This window comes from Diachasma alloeum, unplaced genomic scaffold (assembly GCF_001412515.2).
Source record: "Diachasma alloeum isolate Michigan unplaced genomic scaffold, Dall2.0 Dall_scaffold_00832, whole genome shotgun sequence".
Lineage (NCBI taxonomy): Eukaryota > Metazoa > Arthropoda > Insecta > Hymenoptera > Braconidae > Diachasma > Diachasma alloeum.
The window spans coordinates 2856-21049 of NW_021680959.1; the positions used below are offsets into that span (position 1 = coordinate 2856).

General features: G+C 34.1%; 1 protein-coding gene across 1 annotated transcript in view; it reads left to right on the forward strand.

Moving 5' to 3' along the window:
* The window catches only part of LOC107044896 (unconventional myosin-XV), a 19687-nt gene extending 1512 nt beyond the window's left edge, over positions 1–18175 (forward strand). Inside the window, exons 2-14 of the mRNA XM_015266962.1 lie at positions 1149–1215; positions 4311–4421; positions 4503–4591; positions 4723–4786; positions 4881–4990; positions 5095–7906; positions 7961–11977; positions 12058–12300; positions 15075–15445; positions 16182–16485; positions 16653–17571; positions 17647–17786; positions 17853–18175. Coding sequence (XP_015122448.1) covers positions 1195–1215; positions 4311–4421; positions 4503–4591; positions 4723–4786; positions 4881–4990; positions 5095–7906; positions 7961–11977; positions 12058–12300; positions 15075–15445; positions 16182–16485; positions 16653–17571; positions 17647–17786; positions 17853–18083 — 9432 coding nt within the window. The 5' untranslated portion in view covers positions 1149–1194 and the 3' untranslated portion in view covers positions 18084–18175. The remainder of the gene's footprint in view (positions 1–1148; positions 1216–4310; positions 4422–4502; positions 4592–4722; positions 4787–4880; positions 4991–5094; positions 7907–7960; positions 11978–12057; positions 12301–15074; positions 15446–16181; positions 16486–16652; positions 17572–17646; positions 17787–17852) is intronic.
* Positions 18176–18194: the final 19 nt, after the last annotated feature.

Consider the following 18194-nt stretch of genomic DNA (forward strand, 5'->3'; position numbering starts at 1 on the left):
TCTCTCTCTCTCTCTCTCTCTCTCTCTCTCTCTCTCTCTCTCTCTCTCTTTGTCATGCAGATGATTACGATTAATAATAGCATTTTTATACTATTCTGCAATTATAATGGAAAGAAATTATGAGAAAAACTCAAAATACACAACTGCTAATGAAAGGAAATGCTAAAACTATTTTCAATACTCTATATAATTTTTTTTCCGTGTTATTATCCTTTTTCATTGACTGGTAGTTGAAATGATTTATGCAGAAGAAAAAATGGTAATAGAAAAGACAACAACAACAAAAGCGGTAATTATGAATTATGTAAGAAATCTTGTATCACTGCTGTGGAGTTGCTGCTTTCTCTGTTTGACCTCGATATCTGGTCGACGATACCTTTGATTTCTTCGTGCTCCTGTAGCTGTATAACAGTGAATATATGGTTGAGACTGCAATGAACAGACATTAACTGAGATCCTGAATTCTGAGTCATATCATAGTTTCCATTCACTCATTCCTGAATTTCTTAGGCTCATTTAAAGAGCCTATAAGTGTTGCTGTACAAGGCCATTATTTTTTCTCAAATTCATATGTATCAAGATTTTTTTCTAGTTTCAAAATAGATTATTTTTCTTTTTCTCCGTATACAATGAAAATAAATTACAATTGTAGTTTTACGTCATCTTTATGAAAACCACCGGATTGCCTAAAATTATTTCATGATGCTCCACATTATCCTCAAAATATATAATAGAAAAGCCTTTCTTGTATCTTTTTAAAACTTGTGAAATTCCTGAAATTCTCCGGAGTATTTTCAGAATTTTAAATAAATTTCTACATTTATTTGTACGTTAAATTTTATCTATAATCATTCCCCAAGTGATTTTAAACTAGGACTTTCTCAAACAATTAATTAAACTTTTCCCCAAAAAGCGCTCGTTTCATGCCATTCTTTCATTCTATCACTTATTTCTCATTTCGTAATCGTATCAAATTATCAATAAGCTGAGTCAATTTTAATTTCTCAATATAATTAATATATACTGTCGAAATGGTAGATTTTCTATTGATGACAATAGCAGTTTTTATTCATCATCGCCGTTGATAATATATGTAATTATTCCAAGTTTCCTCAACATGAATTGATTGATATTTTCCAATATTTTAGGGTAGCATGTGCAACATTCAAGGGGATTAGCCATAATTAGTGCAATATGTACGCAGACTGGCAAATGGTAAGTGTATAATCCATTAAATCGTAACATTTATAAATTAACAACAAGGCTATTTTTGCCTATGACGATAGATTATAATACATCGATTAATGGTATGGATGTTCATCAAGTGTTTATTGGCTCAATGAAATTTTGTCCGATTTTAACGAAAAAAATGAGCAATGCTAAAAGTAATATGGAAAGATTCGCGACAAGAATACTACAACAATAGATTTCTCATTTACGTAAATAATATAGATAAAAGCTGTTTACGGCATAATTTATACATAAAAGAAAAGAGATACGCTCGGTTCCCCTCCAAAATTTTTCATTCCACATTCAATGACGTTAAAGGGGAAAATATTTAACGATTCACTATTATATTAATATCATGAGACAAAGTCAACATTTGCCATTTGACAGCATGTGCGCTATGATTATGGTTATATTAGGAGAGGAGATATCTACGTAAAGGCTGAACTGAACGTACGTGTGGGTTGTGTTTCAACCAAGAATAAAACGCTTCGATGAGCATACAATTATCTCACCACAGGATTAATTAAAACAATCTACGCCACTGTACACCAAGAGCAATAGTTATGAGGAGAAAATACATTGGGCATTCAGTTGTACATTGAACATCCTCGAGGCTGCATGTTAAAAAATCTCTTAATCTCATTCCATTGAAAAATCATAAATTTGTTGAGCCAAACAATAAAACTCAACAATATCGGAATAAAGTGCTTTGCTTTTCAATGCTAATGGGAGTTATAAAGAAAAACGTTTAAACAATCAAGAAAATATGAAAGATTGGTAAAAAAAAAAATCAGTGTGCTTTAAAAAATTCAAAATTACAATAGTAAACTTGATTAAAAACCTGTATACCTATATATGGTTGTCGGTTATGAAATATAAGCCAAACACAATACTTGCAATGGATTTATTTTTCAATATTTCCAATCTTATTATCCTATTCGATTTGACCTATTGTTAATAGAAAAAAGTGACAAAATTCGGGTATAAAAAAAAACAATGGAATGAAAACTCAGTAGTTATGGGCTGTGTGCAAAAGAAAAACTCGAGTTTCAAAGAGGCCAGTGGTACGGCCAATCCTGGTACCATCGCGTGCAATGACCTCGAAGTGAACGGAAGTGTTGTTGACTTGATGCTTGTGTTTATATGTATGTATATGTACATTCAAGTGTTGGCTGTGTCTCGATCAAGAGTAGAAACATCTCAAATGATGATTACCAAGCACAGCAATAGTCTCAAGAATGTTGAAAAAACATCTTTTCCCCAAACCACGTCACTATAAATATTGTTCATCATCATTTTTATATAAAATATAGCCGCTTGAAAATGCAATCAAATGTAAAAAAATGTTCTGATAGCATCAGATATTTGTCAATAAAGAGCCAAACTAAAAAACGATTAAAGACTTTATCAAAGACAGAAGTATCAATTACAAATAATCCGTTATACCATGAGTGTGCATTGCATAATTCTTTTGACCCATATTCACATATGCCTGAGCAATCGACAGCAAGTGATAGGCTGGAATGTTTTTGTAATGTGAATCTACATAATAATATCAAATGCAAATCAGAAATATCGCACATATCTAGATTTGGAGTATCTCGTCGAGTTATTCTAGCAAAGCATCATCATCATCATCATCATATGATAAATGATAAAATTGCTAAATTTCAAACTCTTAATTCGTCTTGTCCAAGATTTTGTTGTGAAAATGTATTTAGTAAAGATGGCTCTAAAACATTACCTATGATGGTTAAAAAGAGCCGAAAAGATTTTAACCATAAGGCTGATTTACCCGAATTTTCAAGGATATCACGCCAAAATATCCTAAATCGTCGCATCAGTTTTCAATCGATCCGCTCGCCGAAGAGAACATTACACAGGAAAAGCAATAGTCTTTTCGAAAATAGACTGATAATGTATGAGGAGAAGAATCATAAGACATCCAGTTTTCTTAAGAATCAAAGTATTCAAAGGAGCGTAAAAACAAATAATTGCAGTACATTGCAGGAGAAGAGAATGACTAGTGTCAGATCAGTTGGTGATTTTTCAACGGCATCCAATACAATGCAGAATATAACAACAAATCTTGTTGATAAATCATTAACTCATGAAAAAATTGACAGCCAAGTAAGCAATGTAACTATGAAATTTAAAGAATCCACCAATAGAGAAGCTCCCATTTATGGAAGAATAAGGAGACGACAATTATCACTTCCAATTGTATCAAAATTATCTTCCCTGAGCCAGTCAACCAATAGTTCAAAATTGTCACATGAAAGAGATAAATTTTCAAAATTCGAAAAAAATAAAAACTATGGAATCAAGCCTGCTGATGAAAATTTATACAAACGATCAATTGTAAAGCCATTGAAAGGCTATTCGTCAGAAAAATTGAAACCTGTACCAAGTAGACAAAGGATCAATGTTAATGATAATAGTGGTGAAAAAAATGATTTTATTTACTCTACGATGATGGGTATTGCAACTATTCCTTCAAATGAATATACTGCTCGAGCTCTTGATAATGTCGGAGGCAAATATATCGGAAGAGTTGCTTGGAATTCCGATAGTGATAATAAAACTCGCTACAATTTTACAACCAATTCAGTTAGATTGAAGCCGACCCAAAAGATCAATACTCCCAACTGTGTGCCAAATATAACTAATGGCATTTGCACTTTACCACTCTATACAAAATGTTTGAGGAAATCTTCTAATTGGACTAGTCCTGGTATTCCACCAAAGTTTACTTCGAGGGGTGAAGACGGAAAAGTAGAATTAAAGAGAAAAAAGTTTTCTAATAAATTTATTAATGAAAAAAATGATGTTGATAACGAGTTTATCAACATTCATTCGAGATCTTTGAGTGATGTTAATAATCATAAATCGAATTCACCTACTCCTTCATCTTCGATTTTTGGACTATGTACGGGCAAAAGAAAGATGCAGTTTGGAAAAAAATGGACTGGAGCAAAACACGAATCGATTGATGAAAAGAAAAAAGTCAGATTTGTTATTATTATTATTATCATTATTATAGTTAGTTATATTATACGCATTATTATTATCATTTACAGGGCGAACTCGTCTGGTTCGATCCAGGTGTTGGCCATGTACTACCTGGTGAAGTTCTCGAATACCACAGAGCGGCTAATGTTCTCTCAGTTCAAGCAATGATCGCTGGCAAGGTAAAAAAAATTTTTTTCTCTCATTATTGAATACTTTATCTTTCTCCTGTTATATAAATTTGATTGTCATAAAAATTTCAGCCTCAAACATTTACTCTTACAAATTTGAATGGAGTGAGACCGAGACAAGATCTTGGACAAAATGGAGTCGAGGATATGATTCAATTAAAGTGAGGAATAATAGAATAAATCCAATTTATATCAATATTTTGCTAAATATGCGAAAGTTGAACTTTGCTTTTAATGAAATAAAAATGAAAATGAATAATTTTGTAAAAAAAAAAAAAACAAAATGTTGCAGTGATTTGAATGAAGCATCTCTGCTGTGGAATCTGAAAATCCGTTATGATAAGGAACTAATTTATGTAAGTTGAATAATTCAATTCTAAAATATATATAATCTGTGCTAATCGTGCAATGGAGTGATAGAGAGTGGCTTTAACATTTGACAAATTCTAGACTTACACTGGTAGTATACTTGTAGCGGTTAATCCCTACAAAATGTTTGACATCTACGGTTTGGACCAGGTGAAATTATACGAGGGAAGAATTCTTGGTACCCTGCCACCGTAAGTCTCAAGTAATATTAATAATAGTGGACATTGCATGTAGCATTGTTTTTATTTTTTTATTATATAATGTAATTTATTTGTCTTATCGTAATTTCCAATAGTCATCTTTTTGCTGTGGGATCCTCAGCCTACAGTCAAGTTTCTACAGCGAATAATGCAATGGCTAATCAAGTTGTGGTAATATCTGGTGAATCTGGATCTGGAAAAACGGAATCAACAAAACTTGTAATGCAATACCTGGCTGCAGTGAATCGAGCGCCAAGTAATTTGGTTACTGAACAAATTTTGGAAGCAGCCCCACTGCTTGAGAGTTTTGGTAATGCTAAGACGCCTCGTAATGACAATAGCAGTCGTTTTGGAAAATATTTAGAAGTGAATTTTCGAGATGGTATTATTGTTGGAGGTCGCATCACTCAATATTTGCTGGAAAAAAGTCGAATTGTGACTCAAGCACAGGACGAGAGAAATTATCATGTTTTTTACGAATTACTTGCCGGTCTTGATCAACAATTAAGAGACAAATACGGGCTTTTAACTCCAGACAAATATTTTTATCTTAATCAAGGGGGAAGCTGTGAAATTGATGGGAAAAATGATACTGACGACTTCAAAGCCCTTTTATCAGCAATGCAAGTTTTGGGTTTTACATCTGAAGAGCAAGATACAATTTTTCGAATTTTATCCAGTGTATTACACTTGGGGAATGTATATTTTCATAGAAAGCAAATGAGACATGGTCAAGAGGGTGTGGAAGTTGGTTCAGATGTTGAAATACGTTGGGCGGCCCATTTGCTGCAAATTAATACAGACGGAATAATTCGTGCTCTTACAACGAAAACAACAGAAGCGAGAAATGAAAAATTATTGACTGCTCTAAACATTGATCAAGCATTGGATGCAAGAGATGCATTTGCTAAAGCACTTTACAGTTCCCTTTTCTCCTGGCTTGTTGCACGTGTTAATCACATTGTTTACAAAGGAACTAAACAAACATCAGCAATATCAATTCTTGATATATTTGGCTTTGAAAATTTTACTGAAAACAGTTTTGAACAACTGTGTATAAATTATGCCAATGAAAATTTGCATTTTTATTTCAATAAACATATTTTCAAACTCGAACAGCACGAGTATGTTAAGGAAAAAATTGATTGGACAACTATCAATTACACCGATAATTTGCCAGTTATTCATTTAATAGCGAAAAAACCAGTTGGTATACTTCATCTTCTTGATGATGAGAGTAATTTTCCAAAAGCAAGTGATTTATCATTCTTAGAAAAATGCCATTATAATCATGCATTGAGTGAATTATATTCACGTCCACGAATGAATTCCGCTGAATTTGCTATTAAACATTATGCTGGACAGGTGTGGTACAATGTTGATGGATTTTTAGATAAAAATCGTGATACATTAAGACCGGATGTTGTTGAGCTACTTATCAATAGTAAAATTCAAATGGTTAGCAAAATGTTTCAACATGTTAGAAATTCCCATGAAGCCAACAAGACGATTAATAAGCCCAATGGTAGATTTATAACAATGAAACCACGAACACCAACTGTATCAGCACGTTTTCACGACAGTCTTCAGCAACTTTTAGAGTCAATGTCACAATGCAATCCCTGGTTTGTTAGATGCATTAAGCCAAATAATGATAAAGCACCAATGAAATATGATATGCCATGTGTATTGGAACAATTGAGATATACTGGAATGTTGGAAACAATTCGTATTCGGAAAACAGGATATCCAGTACGTTTGATATTTGGACAATTTGTTGAACGTTATCGTTATCTAATGACAACTCGTTTACCTCGTGGTGCACCTAATAAAGAATTGTGTAGAATTATATTGGATAAAGCAGTACCGCAAAATGCCCATGATCAATATCAATTGGGCCTGACAAGGGTCTTTTTGAGGGAATCGTTGGAGAGAAATTTAGAATACAATCGAGCACTTATTCTCGAACGTGCTGCCATAACTGTTCAACGATATACAAGGGGTTTTCTTGCTAGACGGCGATTTATCAATATATCAAAGAGTACTGTTCTACTTCAAGCAGTCTATCGTGGTTATCGCGATAGAAAAAAATATATTGGACTCAAATGTGGCGTTATTATGGCACAAAAATTGTGGCGTGGTAAAAAGCAGCGAAAAAATTTTATACTTCTAAAGGAAAAAATGGCTAAAAGAGTGGAAATTGAAAGGGCCAGTAGAGAAAGAGCCAAGGCTAAACAACAAAGAGAAGAACATGAAAAAGCATCGAGAGCTGTGGCTGGAGTTAATCATCTTGAAATACCAGCAGAATTGGCATTTATTTACAGTAAACTTGATGATTGGCAACCAATTCATACAGAGAGAAATCTTTTAAAAGTAGTGGGTCCTGTTGTATCATCATCGTCATCATCATCATCATCATTTAATTATAAACTTCCATCCGATATTGATCAGTATCAATTTTCAAAATTCACCAATATTTATTTTAAAAGTCATATTTTTGGCATGAAACGAGAACCAATAAAAACACCATTTTTAAATAAAGCAAGGGATCAAGATTATAGTGATTCGCTCATAATATTCAAGATGATTTTGAGATTTATGAATGAAAATAATCTAACTGGAAAGAGAGAACATGCACTTGGCGATTATATTGTTAATAAAGGAATTGTTAATGAAAAATTGAGGGATGAAATATTATGTCAATTAGCTAATCAAACTTGGAAAAATGAAAATGATATTAATAAAGAAAGAGGCTGGCTACTTATTGCTAATTGTCTCTCAGCATTTCAGCCTAGTTCAACACTTTTTAAATATATATTGAAATATGTATCGGACCATGCATACAATGGCTATAAGGCCTATTGCCAGAGGAAATTGCTCCAAAGTGAACGAACTATGCTAAAAATCATAATGAATAATAATAATAAGAACAGCAATAACAACAACAACAACAACACCAACAAGAACAACAATCAATTATCAATACATCAAAATAATATATCAAGACATTATCCACCCTGTGTACTTGAATGGAGAGCAAATAAAAATCGGGTCAATATGGCCCTCAATGTTGGATTTTACGACGGTGAAACAATAACATGTGCTATTAATTCGTGGACAACTTGTGAAGAATTAGCAAATTTAGCTGTTAAAAATCATGGAGTTGAAAATGATGGTTGGACAATAGCACTTTGGAATAATGAATTGGATGGTTCAGATGCTATTGTAACTGAAACTAATGGTTTTGATTATGTACTCGATATTATATCTGAAATGGAATTGGCACCGGCATTTCCAGCAGTTAAACATATATTTCTTGGACAGCGAAAGAATAGTATTATTACAAGAACAATACCTCGACGGGAACAAAATACTCAATCATCAATTATTCGTGAAGGATTTGTTGACAAGGATAATATGGATATACCATCACGTATACCATCATTGAAAACATTTCAGCCTCTTGATAATAGATTGTCATTGAATATTTCTAATCAAAAACAATTAGAAGTGGAAAATTTAGGGCCAAAACGTCCAGCTGTACCACCACCACAGCCACCGTCAGCCAATAAATCCCAACCAATGACAAGAAAACAGTCTCATGAACCAATATTAGAGAGCTCCGGTGAAATAGGACTTTCTCGTCAATCTGCTTTAAATGATCGTTATTTTGATAAAGAGAAACAACGAAGTAGAAGCTTGGACAATTTACTTCAATCTGAAATTGTAGTGCCAAATAATACAAATAATAAACTCACTAATCTTGGTCTCTCTTCATCAAAATTGAATGAACGTTATCACAGTCTTGAGAGAATTGGGGAAAGCTCCGGCGTATCCACCAGTGAGTATATAATAAATGATAGAAATTGTGATGATACATCTCAAGAGCAACGAAAATACAGCAGAATAGCTAGAAGTACAGAGCCAAATATTGTTGAAGAAGAAGATGATGATGATGATGATGATGATGATGATGATGATGATGATGTTACAATTGATTTTCAATATCCTGATATTCAATCAGTCAGTCAAAATGCAAGATCTGAAGATGATAAAAGTAGCTATACGAGATGCCAAACTCGCTTTATTAAATCACAATATCCAGGGAAAAGGGCCTTTCCTGGAAGTCAATCTAGTCGTGCTTATATTGAAAAAAGTAGCGAGTACGGAGTTAAATCATCAGCCATGTCAGATACAAGTGAAGCACCTTCATTGGCGTCTCATGTAAGACGTGTAAGAGTACCGAGTCAAGCATCAGATGTCGATCAATTTCTTGATGAACTTTTTATGCCTGTCCTCGATGGAAATCTTGATGAATTGTCTGATGCAAGAAGTCTTGCAGCAAGTATAAAGGGCACAGATAATTTAGACCAATTTGTGGATTATTATCAATTACAATCAAATACTAGATTGACTCCTTTGAATTTATCCTCTTTAATTAAAGGAGGTGGAAATATGGATATACCTAATCAAAATAGTACTTTCAATTATAGCCCATTGTCACCAGGTATTATGTCATTGTCAGGTGTGCCAGGTATGATGCCAATATTTTCACCATCCCCAACTCATCAGCAAATTTCAACAAGTCAAAATCCAAATTTAAATATGGGCTCTGGTTTTTTGCCCATTCCAATATATAATATGCAGGGATTGAGTCTACCACAATATCCAAATTCACCACCAAACAGCCAAAATACTGATATAGTTGCTTATCAACAAAATCTTCAACGTGCTTTTCTTCAAAGTGCCATGGCACAAAATCTGCAAATTCAACAACAACTTTTAGCACAAAATCAAGCATTTCAACAACTTCTTGTGCAAAATGGCACCCAATCATTAACTATGATTGAAGCTGAATCTGTTAAGCATCAAAATACAACGAATCCAATTTCCAATCATCAATTGGAAACTGTTACAGTTAAAGCCCAAATTCATCGTTCCCAGAGCCCACCAAAAAAAAATGTCGATTTAACACGAAAAACAAGTGTAGAATATGCAGTGAGAAAGATAAGTGTTGAGAGAAATATTTCATCCACACCAGAATTGAAAAGAACAAGCTCAGGCCGTTCTGCACATGTGCAAAATAATTTTACAAATGTTTTGAGTGAATTAAAAAATCGAAAAAGTAGTAGTGTTATTACTGATAATAATAATCAAACTGTCATAAATGGAAGAGGAGTTGTTTCAACATCAACATCAACATCGACACCAACACCACCACCACCACCGCCTCCAATGCCTCCACCCCTTGATGCACATGATCCATCTGAATCACGGCCATTTCTAGATCCGTATGGACGGGCTAAAACAGTTAGAATTGGTAAATGGAGATGGCCACCACCTAGTGATCAAAATGACAATCAAAGTCAGGATAGTTTTACTGAATTTAAAATGAGACAGCATCAACAAATGAGAAAAATAACTCCTCAACAATATCAAGAGTATAATAATCAGGGAAATGCAGATGAAATTGAGGGGGGCTCTATTGACTGGGAAGAATTTGATATTGACAATAACATGATTGATAATAATAATAAATCAATGAAAATAGATGAATCTGAGAGAAAAAAGAAAAAATCAAAATGTGGATTGGAAGTGGGAGCACATAGGCCCTCACCAGGAAGCATTGGTAAATTGAAACTGAGTTCGGAGATGAGACAGCGATTGGAAAAGGTAACTGCCAATCATAGTGTTAGATCAACAAAGACTAGTGAAAAGCCAGCATTACCAAGGGAGGAAATTAAAATTAATAGACTTGAGGATAATCGAAAGCTATTACTTCAGCAACAATTGAGTGGAAGATGGGATGATTATGCAACATCATCAACAGCAGATGATGCGCAGAGTATCACTTCCAAAGGTACAACTGAAATGTTGACTCAAGCTCAAGTAGTTCGTACACAAATTGAGCGAATGGAATGTCGCCCAATACCGCCACCACCTCCAATATCACCTCCACAAACTCAAAGCCCTCAAGGTGCAAGTATATATTGTAATAGTAATAATAATAATAGTAATAATAATAATAATAATAATAATAATAATAATCAATCAGCTGAACTAAAATCACAATTACTGCCAACTCCCATTGAATCGAAAATCAATCATGACAGCTTTCATACTACACAAGATACAGAATCTCATATATCTCATTTCAACAATCAAAACATGTTTAGTCAGAGTAGAGATATATTTGCTCTACAGCACAAATGTCAAATGCCTTATGGTAAAGATACAGACTTGGCAGCAACAACAAACCAAGATAGAAATTGCCATTTCGACTTATATCGAGACTTGAATTGTGATATTTTTGACAAATACTCGCGAGACATGTTCGACAATACGAAAAGAGGAGATCTAGATTCCTTCACAACCTGTAGAGATTTATCACCAAAATCTCGCGACAGCTTTGGTTTGCCGTCTACCCGGGAGTTTGGCGTTGTATCAAATACAAGAGAATCTTTTGTTATTGCTAGACAAAGCTTTAAAAAAATTGATACAGACAGAAGATCTAGCATAGCATCGACTCAACGCACTGATAAATTGGAGAGAATCGAAATTGAGGAGTGGCCAGAATTTTTAAAACCAGTTCTACCACCTCCTGATAAACCAGAAATAGAAAAAGTTCAAGAAGTTGTTGATACCAAACTCCATCCATGGACATCAAATACCCACTTTACTTATAATAGAGTTTCATGGACACTGAGAGTAAAGAAAGAAGTGTTTGCACCTAATGAAATTCTATCAAGCCCTTTAGCTCTTCATTTAGTATTTTGCCAAATCGCTTATGATGTTTTGGCAACAAGTTGTATCAAAATTGCCAAGGACGAACGTCAGAATATGCTTAAACTTCTTCATAACTATGGAGTTACCTTGGAGAATCTTCAAAGTACTCATCACAAAATTACCATTAAGAAAAATGTCGTCGATATGGCTAAGCAATGGTCCTTATATTTTTCTCGAATTTTTCCTGTTTCTGTGAGTTGAACTTAACATTCAATAATATCTATAATAACCATCATCCAAGATTATTATTTTTAAAATTGGATTTTTCATAGATTGGACCTCAACACCCAGAGGCGGAGCACGTGGCATTATCCCATAGTGGTTTAAGATTGTTGAAAAGAAATGCATCCGGAGAATTGGTGATTATAGAAACACTTGTTTTGGAAGATATTGTGTCAGTTGGATTCTCGAAACCTGGCTTATGTACACTAACTATTTCCTCCGGTGTTCGCTTACCATTACACACCAATCGTGCTTCTCAACTTGCTGAAATGATTGGCAATTACATTCGTGTGGTAAGTTATAGATCAATGCTATTTATCCATATATTTCCTAGTATTTACAATTTTCAGCTTTATGAGCCTATATAATTTTGCTTCTCTTCCGGTAGTGTACATGAAAAGGGCGTTGTTTATCGTTGCTCATGTGTGAAACTCTGCAGAAAAATGAAAAGCGAAAAAATTGCCATTTTTTTTTTTTAATTTCATCGATAAGTACAATATCAAGTAAGAAAGATGAAGAAAAAAGTGACTACCTCTACATCTCACACTTAACCGCCCGTGATCCACGTTGTACCATTCGTTGAGACTCCTTGATTCATTAAACCGTTATATTTATACCATTCATATACATATCTTTTGACCTTTAAACCTCAATAGGTGAATGCCGAAAAAATAATTATGCTAATTTACATGAAACTTATCATAGGAGTCACACTCAAAAAATGATCAATTTTTTTTCTTTCATTTTCATTTTATGCCCCAAGTGCAAATACTAGGGCCAGGATTATATTGGCCTCGATTTGAATTGTGTGTGTGTATTCGTATATTACATCAAAACACAAACAGTGCAATCCTGCATTATTATTGTTTGTTATTATTTCTGTTCATATTCAACATGCAATACATTTGTATATCAATATTACAATAATCTACAGTCAGAGAGATAGCAATAATATACAGAAAATTGATCAATTTTATTTACACACACACACACACACACACACAAATGAGATGTGCAAAATTTCATCTTGCAAGCCTTAGAGGAAGTAACCGCATTCTTTCTCCAAGCCTGTTCCACGTGTACATATCAACCTGTAGCAAATACATCTAGTGGGGTACGACCCAGATAACAGTCTTTCGAAGGCCTTACTACGGTACGGACGACGGTTTCCTGTAGTATAGCTGTATGTGCCGTCAACCATACTACAAGTTTACACATCTATCCAACGTTCAGTTTAGTCTTTGGCGGAATTCCGCTACGGCATAGTGATTATAATGAGTCTTTGCACATTTATATCTTCCGAAATTATCAAATTTTTCTAATAAACGTGTGTGATACCGGCCAACTTTTTAAAACAATATTGTGCTTGTGCTGAAAAATTTTGAGAAAAACATCAAGATAATCAAAATAAAGAAACTACATATTTTTCTCATTCACAATATTGCAGTTACCTTCTACAAAAGTTTCCTGCCCCCACATAATTATAATAATCCAACTAGTATGTCAATTGTTGCTGGTACATTGAAAACTCCCATGAACATTTTTTTCTCATGATGATGAAGGAAGAATAGAAAAGAAAAAGAATTGATAATGGAATTCAGTGGGGTAAAAATAATGATCCTTTTTCTGAATTAAAATACGAAATTAATGTGACTCTCATGCAGGGTGATGAATTAAATTGTCTGTTGTGTGTCACTGAATCGTTAATGGACAACACTCTCAATAATGGAACATGAAATATCTGATACAGAGAGAAAATTTTCCCGTCGTATGATTAGTAATTGGGAAGAGTTACCTCAAACTCTACAACGTCGCCAGAACCACCATCCAGATATCTTTGGTCAATTTACACAACTTTGTGAATTATCAGAATGTGAAATAAGTTGCGTGGAAAATGATGGAAAATCATCAAATTTTCAAAAAATTGTGAAACGTTCGGAATTGTTACGTAAATATGAGATGAATGAAGTGAAAAGAAATTCATCTTGTCATACATGGAAAAATCCTCAAGATAGATTATTACAACATGAGGTTCAGAACCGAGTTAAACCTAATTTTCCAAGCATGGTAATCAATACAGAATATAGGAGGAGTCTGTCTGAGGAAGGGCGAAAAACCAATTCTCCAGATAGTCTTTTCTTTAAATCTTCCGATTCAGAGGCAACAGGTAGCGATGATTACCAACATACTGATGATTCAGGTGCAATTTTGGATAATCAATTGTCGAAATATGACAAGTTTTCTGGATGTGAAATCCCATTGGACATGAATAAAAATGTCCCTCAGAAACACCACATTTTTATGAAAAAAGTTGATGAAAGCAAAAAAATTGAAGAATTTCATAAGAACACCCCTGCAGTTCAGAGTCGTTATAAATATGAAAATATTCCACGTATCGACTCATTGAGATCATTAAAGACCAGCCAAAAACGTCAGCCAACAATTGAACAATTGAGAGATAGCACAAAATCTGTTACATCATTTGATCATCATGAGGAAAAAAATCAGAGGGCTAATTTAATTAGCCCCAATTATCCTGATTGTGATGATTTCACAATCGATGAATTTTTTTACAACATGTATGATAAGAATTCACCGAAAACTAAAATGGAAACAATAACTGAAGAAAGTCAGAATATCAGTAAATTGAGTGTGCGAGAAATTCTGAAGAGGTTTGAGGACATGAGAATCCACAATCAAGTGCAACAACAGATAGAAGACAAATGCAGTGATAAAACAACCCTCATTAATGCTCCAGAGACATATGAAAAAATCAATGAAGCAGTTGGAGGAGTGAATCAAGTTTATAATAGAGTAATTAATTTTAATTCTTTGTCATTTTCTAATACACAATTCAAAAGAGGTCTGACGAAAATTTCAACGAAATTAATGTACATGACCGTGATTTTAAACAAGAACCGGCATCACGATAGTGACGTATTCCAATTAATTGTTGATGGTAGTCGACAACATGTGTGATTTATTAGGAGAAAAAACTGATGATTAAAATTTTTCAAACTTGAATCGACACAGTAAATTCGACATTAATGGGTGAAATTCATTTCAGATTGAGCAAAAAGCCCACATGAAGATTCAGCATGATAATCATGTATCTCAAATATCAAAGTCAATCCAATCGCAAACAAATCACATCAACTCTCACCAGAATCATAACAATCAGAGTCGCAATCAATTGAATCACACAAATTGTGACAGCAATCATTCACCGGGAAATCGTATGGCTAGTCATTCAGTTGGTATCATCCAGGCAAATGGTAAACATGGAAATCCTAATGGCCAGTGTGCAGAATGGCGACAACCAGAGGAAATTAATAAATCCAATGAGGAGAGCATCTACGAGTCTGGGCCAGTGATCAACGATGGCAAACATTCACTTCTACAGTTTGCCATATTAAATTTCCGCCAGAGTACAGAGAAGTACGTCATATTTTTCTCTCTTCTCCCTTATTATAACTGTACATTTTTCCTATCAGTAACTTGTAGCTAGCGTTACATTTTACATGCGCCGCACTAATTGTCCAATTCAATTCATTCTATTTGAGGTATGACAGTGTGTAATCTTTAAAGTAGGAAAGGGAAATAAACATGCACTAGGTTACTATGCAACTTTCACATGAAAAATCCATGGGATTCAAAGCATCGCGTGCTAAGCTCATTTTTTCCCGTACTTCCGGGAAATAAATAAACGAGTCTATGGACTCGGGCAACCGAAATGAAAGAAATTTAAAAATTTCACTATTTAATTGGTATTCCTTTCTTTTTCTTTCTTGTTTTTCATATAGCCACTATACAGCTAGTTTGAATGATCGATTTGCAAAAAATGTAAAAAATAAAATAAAACACACATGGTATAATTAATAGAGGTCAACGACCTCTCCATCTCTGTCCCAAATACAGTACCGGCGACCGGTCGTTCGACTTTCACGTGAAGAAAGGCATTAATCATCCATTCCTATATGAAAAATAATTTTATTTTCTATGTAATTTATTGAATTATTTGCTAATTATATTTTCATAATGCGTAGTAAATCTCGGATCGTATAATATGTACTTGAAATGATATAATCGCTCTTATAGCTTCTTACTTATTGTAAATAGGCTTGTTGCTTTTTATTAATGATAAAAATAAATAAACTCTTTCGTCTTTCCTTAGATTTGAAATGATGAAAACAGCTGATGGATCGATAAGTGGTTCACTCAAGGTGATTGAATCATTGAAGAATAAGAAGAAAAGTAAGAAGACAAAGGGTCAACATGATGGTACCGAGTGGACATGGAAAGAACAAGTTGATCTTGTAAAATTCTCACAAGTGCCAATAGAGCAGAGCCTGCTTCGTCTTGAAGGCGAAATGAGTTCTCTCGCGGTTGAATGTTTCTCGTGTCTTATGAGGTATATGGCTGATCAACCATTGCCTCCAGATATGAGTGAAGTTAAGTGCGTTTATACAATACTGATGGTAAGTGAAATGATCAGCAACAACTTTCTAATGTTTTACCATTAAAAAGTCACCCATGAATTTTTTTCATTTTTGCTTTTTTTTCTTTTCTATTTTTTCTCTTCAATATAATAAATAATAGGTAAATAATATTTCCATTAATTTTCTTTCCTTTTTATTTATCATAGCACTGCCACAGATACGAACCACTTCGAGACGAAGTTTATTGTCAACTTATGAAACAAACAACAAACAATAAGAGCTCCAATCCAGACAGTTGTCAAAGGGGCTGGAGACTTTTCAGTATCGTTGCTGCATATTTCACTTGCAGTGAAAACTTGAGACCATATCTTATTAAATATCTCGAGACAGCCGCCTATGACAAAAGGCGCGCATATCATGGTACAGCGACTGTTTGTCTGCAAAATTTGAGAAAAACAGTGAAATACGGTGGTAGGAAAAATGTTCCTAGTGTTGAAGAAATTATGGCGATAAGTGCTGGTAGAAATGCCAAGAGGCAGATCTATAGATTACCAGGCGGTACAGAAAGAGTAATTAATACTAAATGCACTACAGTTGTTCAAGATGTTATCGAAGAAATGTGCAATATTATATCCGTAAGGAATCCACATGAAATGGATGAATTTTCATTATATTGCATTGTTGATGGTGATGCTTTTACCATGCCACTTGCCAGAGACGAGTATGTTCTCGATGTGACAACAGAACTCCATAAGAATCATCAAGTATTTTATTTAATATTCTGCAGATCCGTATGGTACTATCCACTCAGATTGGACGCGGCACTATACATAGAAGTGGTTTTCAATCAAATTGCCCCTGATTATTTAGAAGGATTGTTGTTAGTAATTCCTGGTGAACATTTATCGCAACAAGTTATTTATGATATGGCACAAATAGCTGCACTCCTGCATAGAGCAGCCGATATGCCCCATGAGCCATCAACGAAAGAAATTAAATATCTTCTTCCAAAACCCGCGTTAAGCTTGCGCGAGCCTCGTCCACAGCAGTGGGGCAATATGGTACAACAAGCATGGAATAATATACAGGACAATACTCCAGCCATATGCAAAGCACAAGTGCTAGGTAAACAACCAAAATCAATTGTTTTATCAACCTCCTCGTTGACTAAATCATTAATTTTGTCTATTACTTATCCAGAAATACTATCCAAGTGGCCTTTATTTGGTTCAAGTTTCTTCGCTGTGAAACGAGTGCCTGAAAGTGGCAAAGAAAAAGTCGGGGATCATATTCTGGCTCTTAATCGTCATGGAGTCCATTTCATTGATTTAATTACTCATGTAAGTGGATTAAAAAAAAAACAAATGCAATAGGTGTTTGGAATTTTCATGTTTCATTTTTCACAGGAGACTTTGTATCATTATCCATACTCTGAAGTCATATCCACTCGTAAAGTTAAATCCGAGGAGGGAGCTCTGTATTTAGACATGAAATGTGGCAATTTGATGCAACAACGTATCACAAGACTCCAAACCGAGCAAGCTCATGAAATTTCTCGACTAATTCGGCAGTATATTACCATGGAGCAGAGAACAACAAATAATCAAGCGAGCAGCACGGCATATGGGCTAAGATGAGCAATAATTCAATTGTGAAACTTCTTTTTCCATGAGTTGAAATTAATATAATTTTTTCATCTTTTTTTTCTCTCTTTTTCTGTAAAATTTAATGGAAAAAAAAAAAAAAAA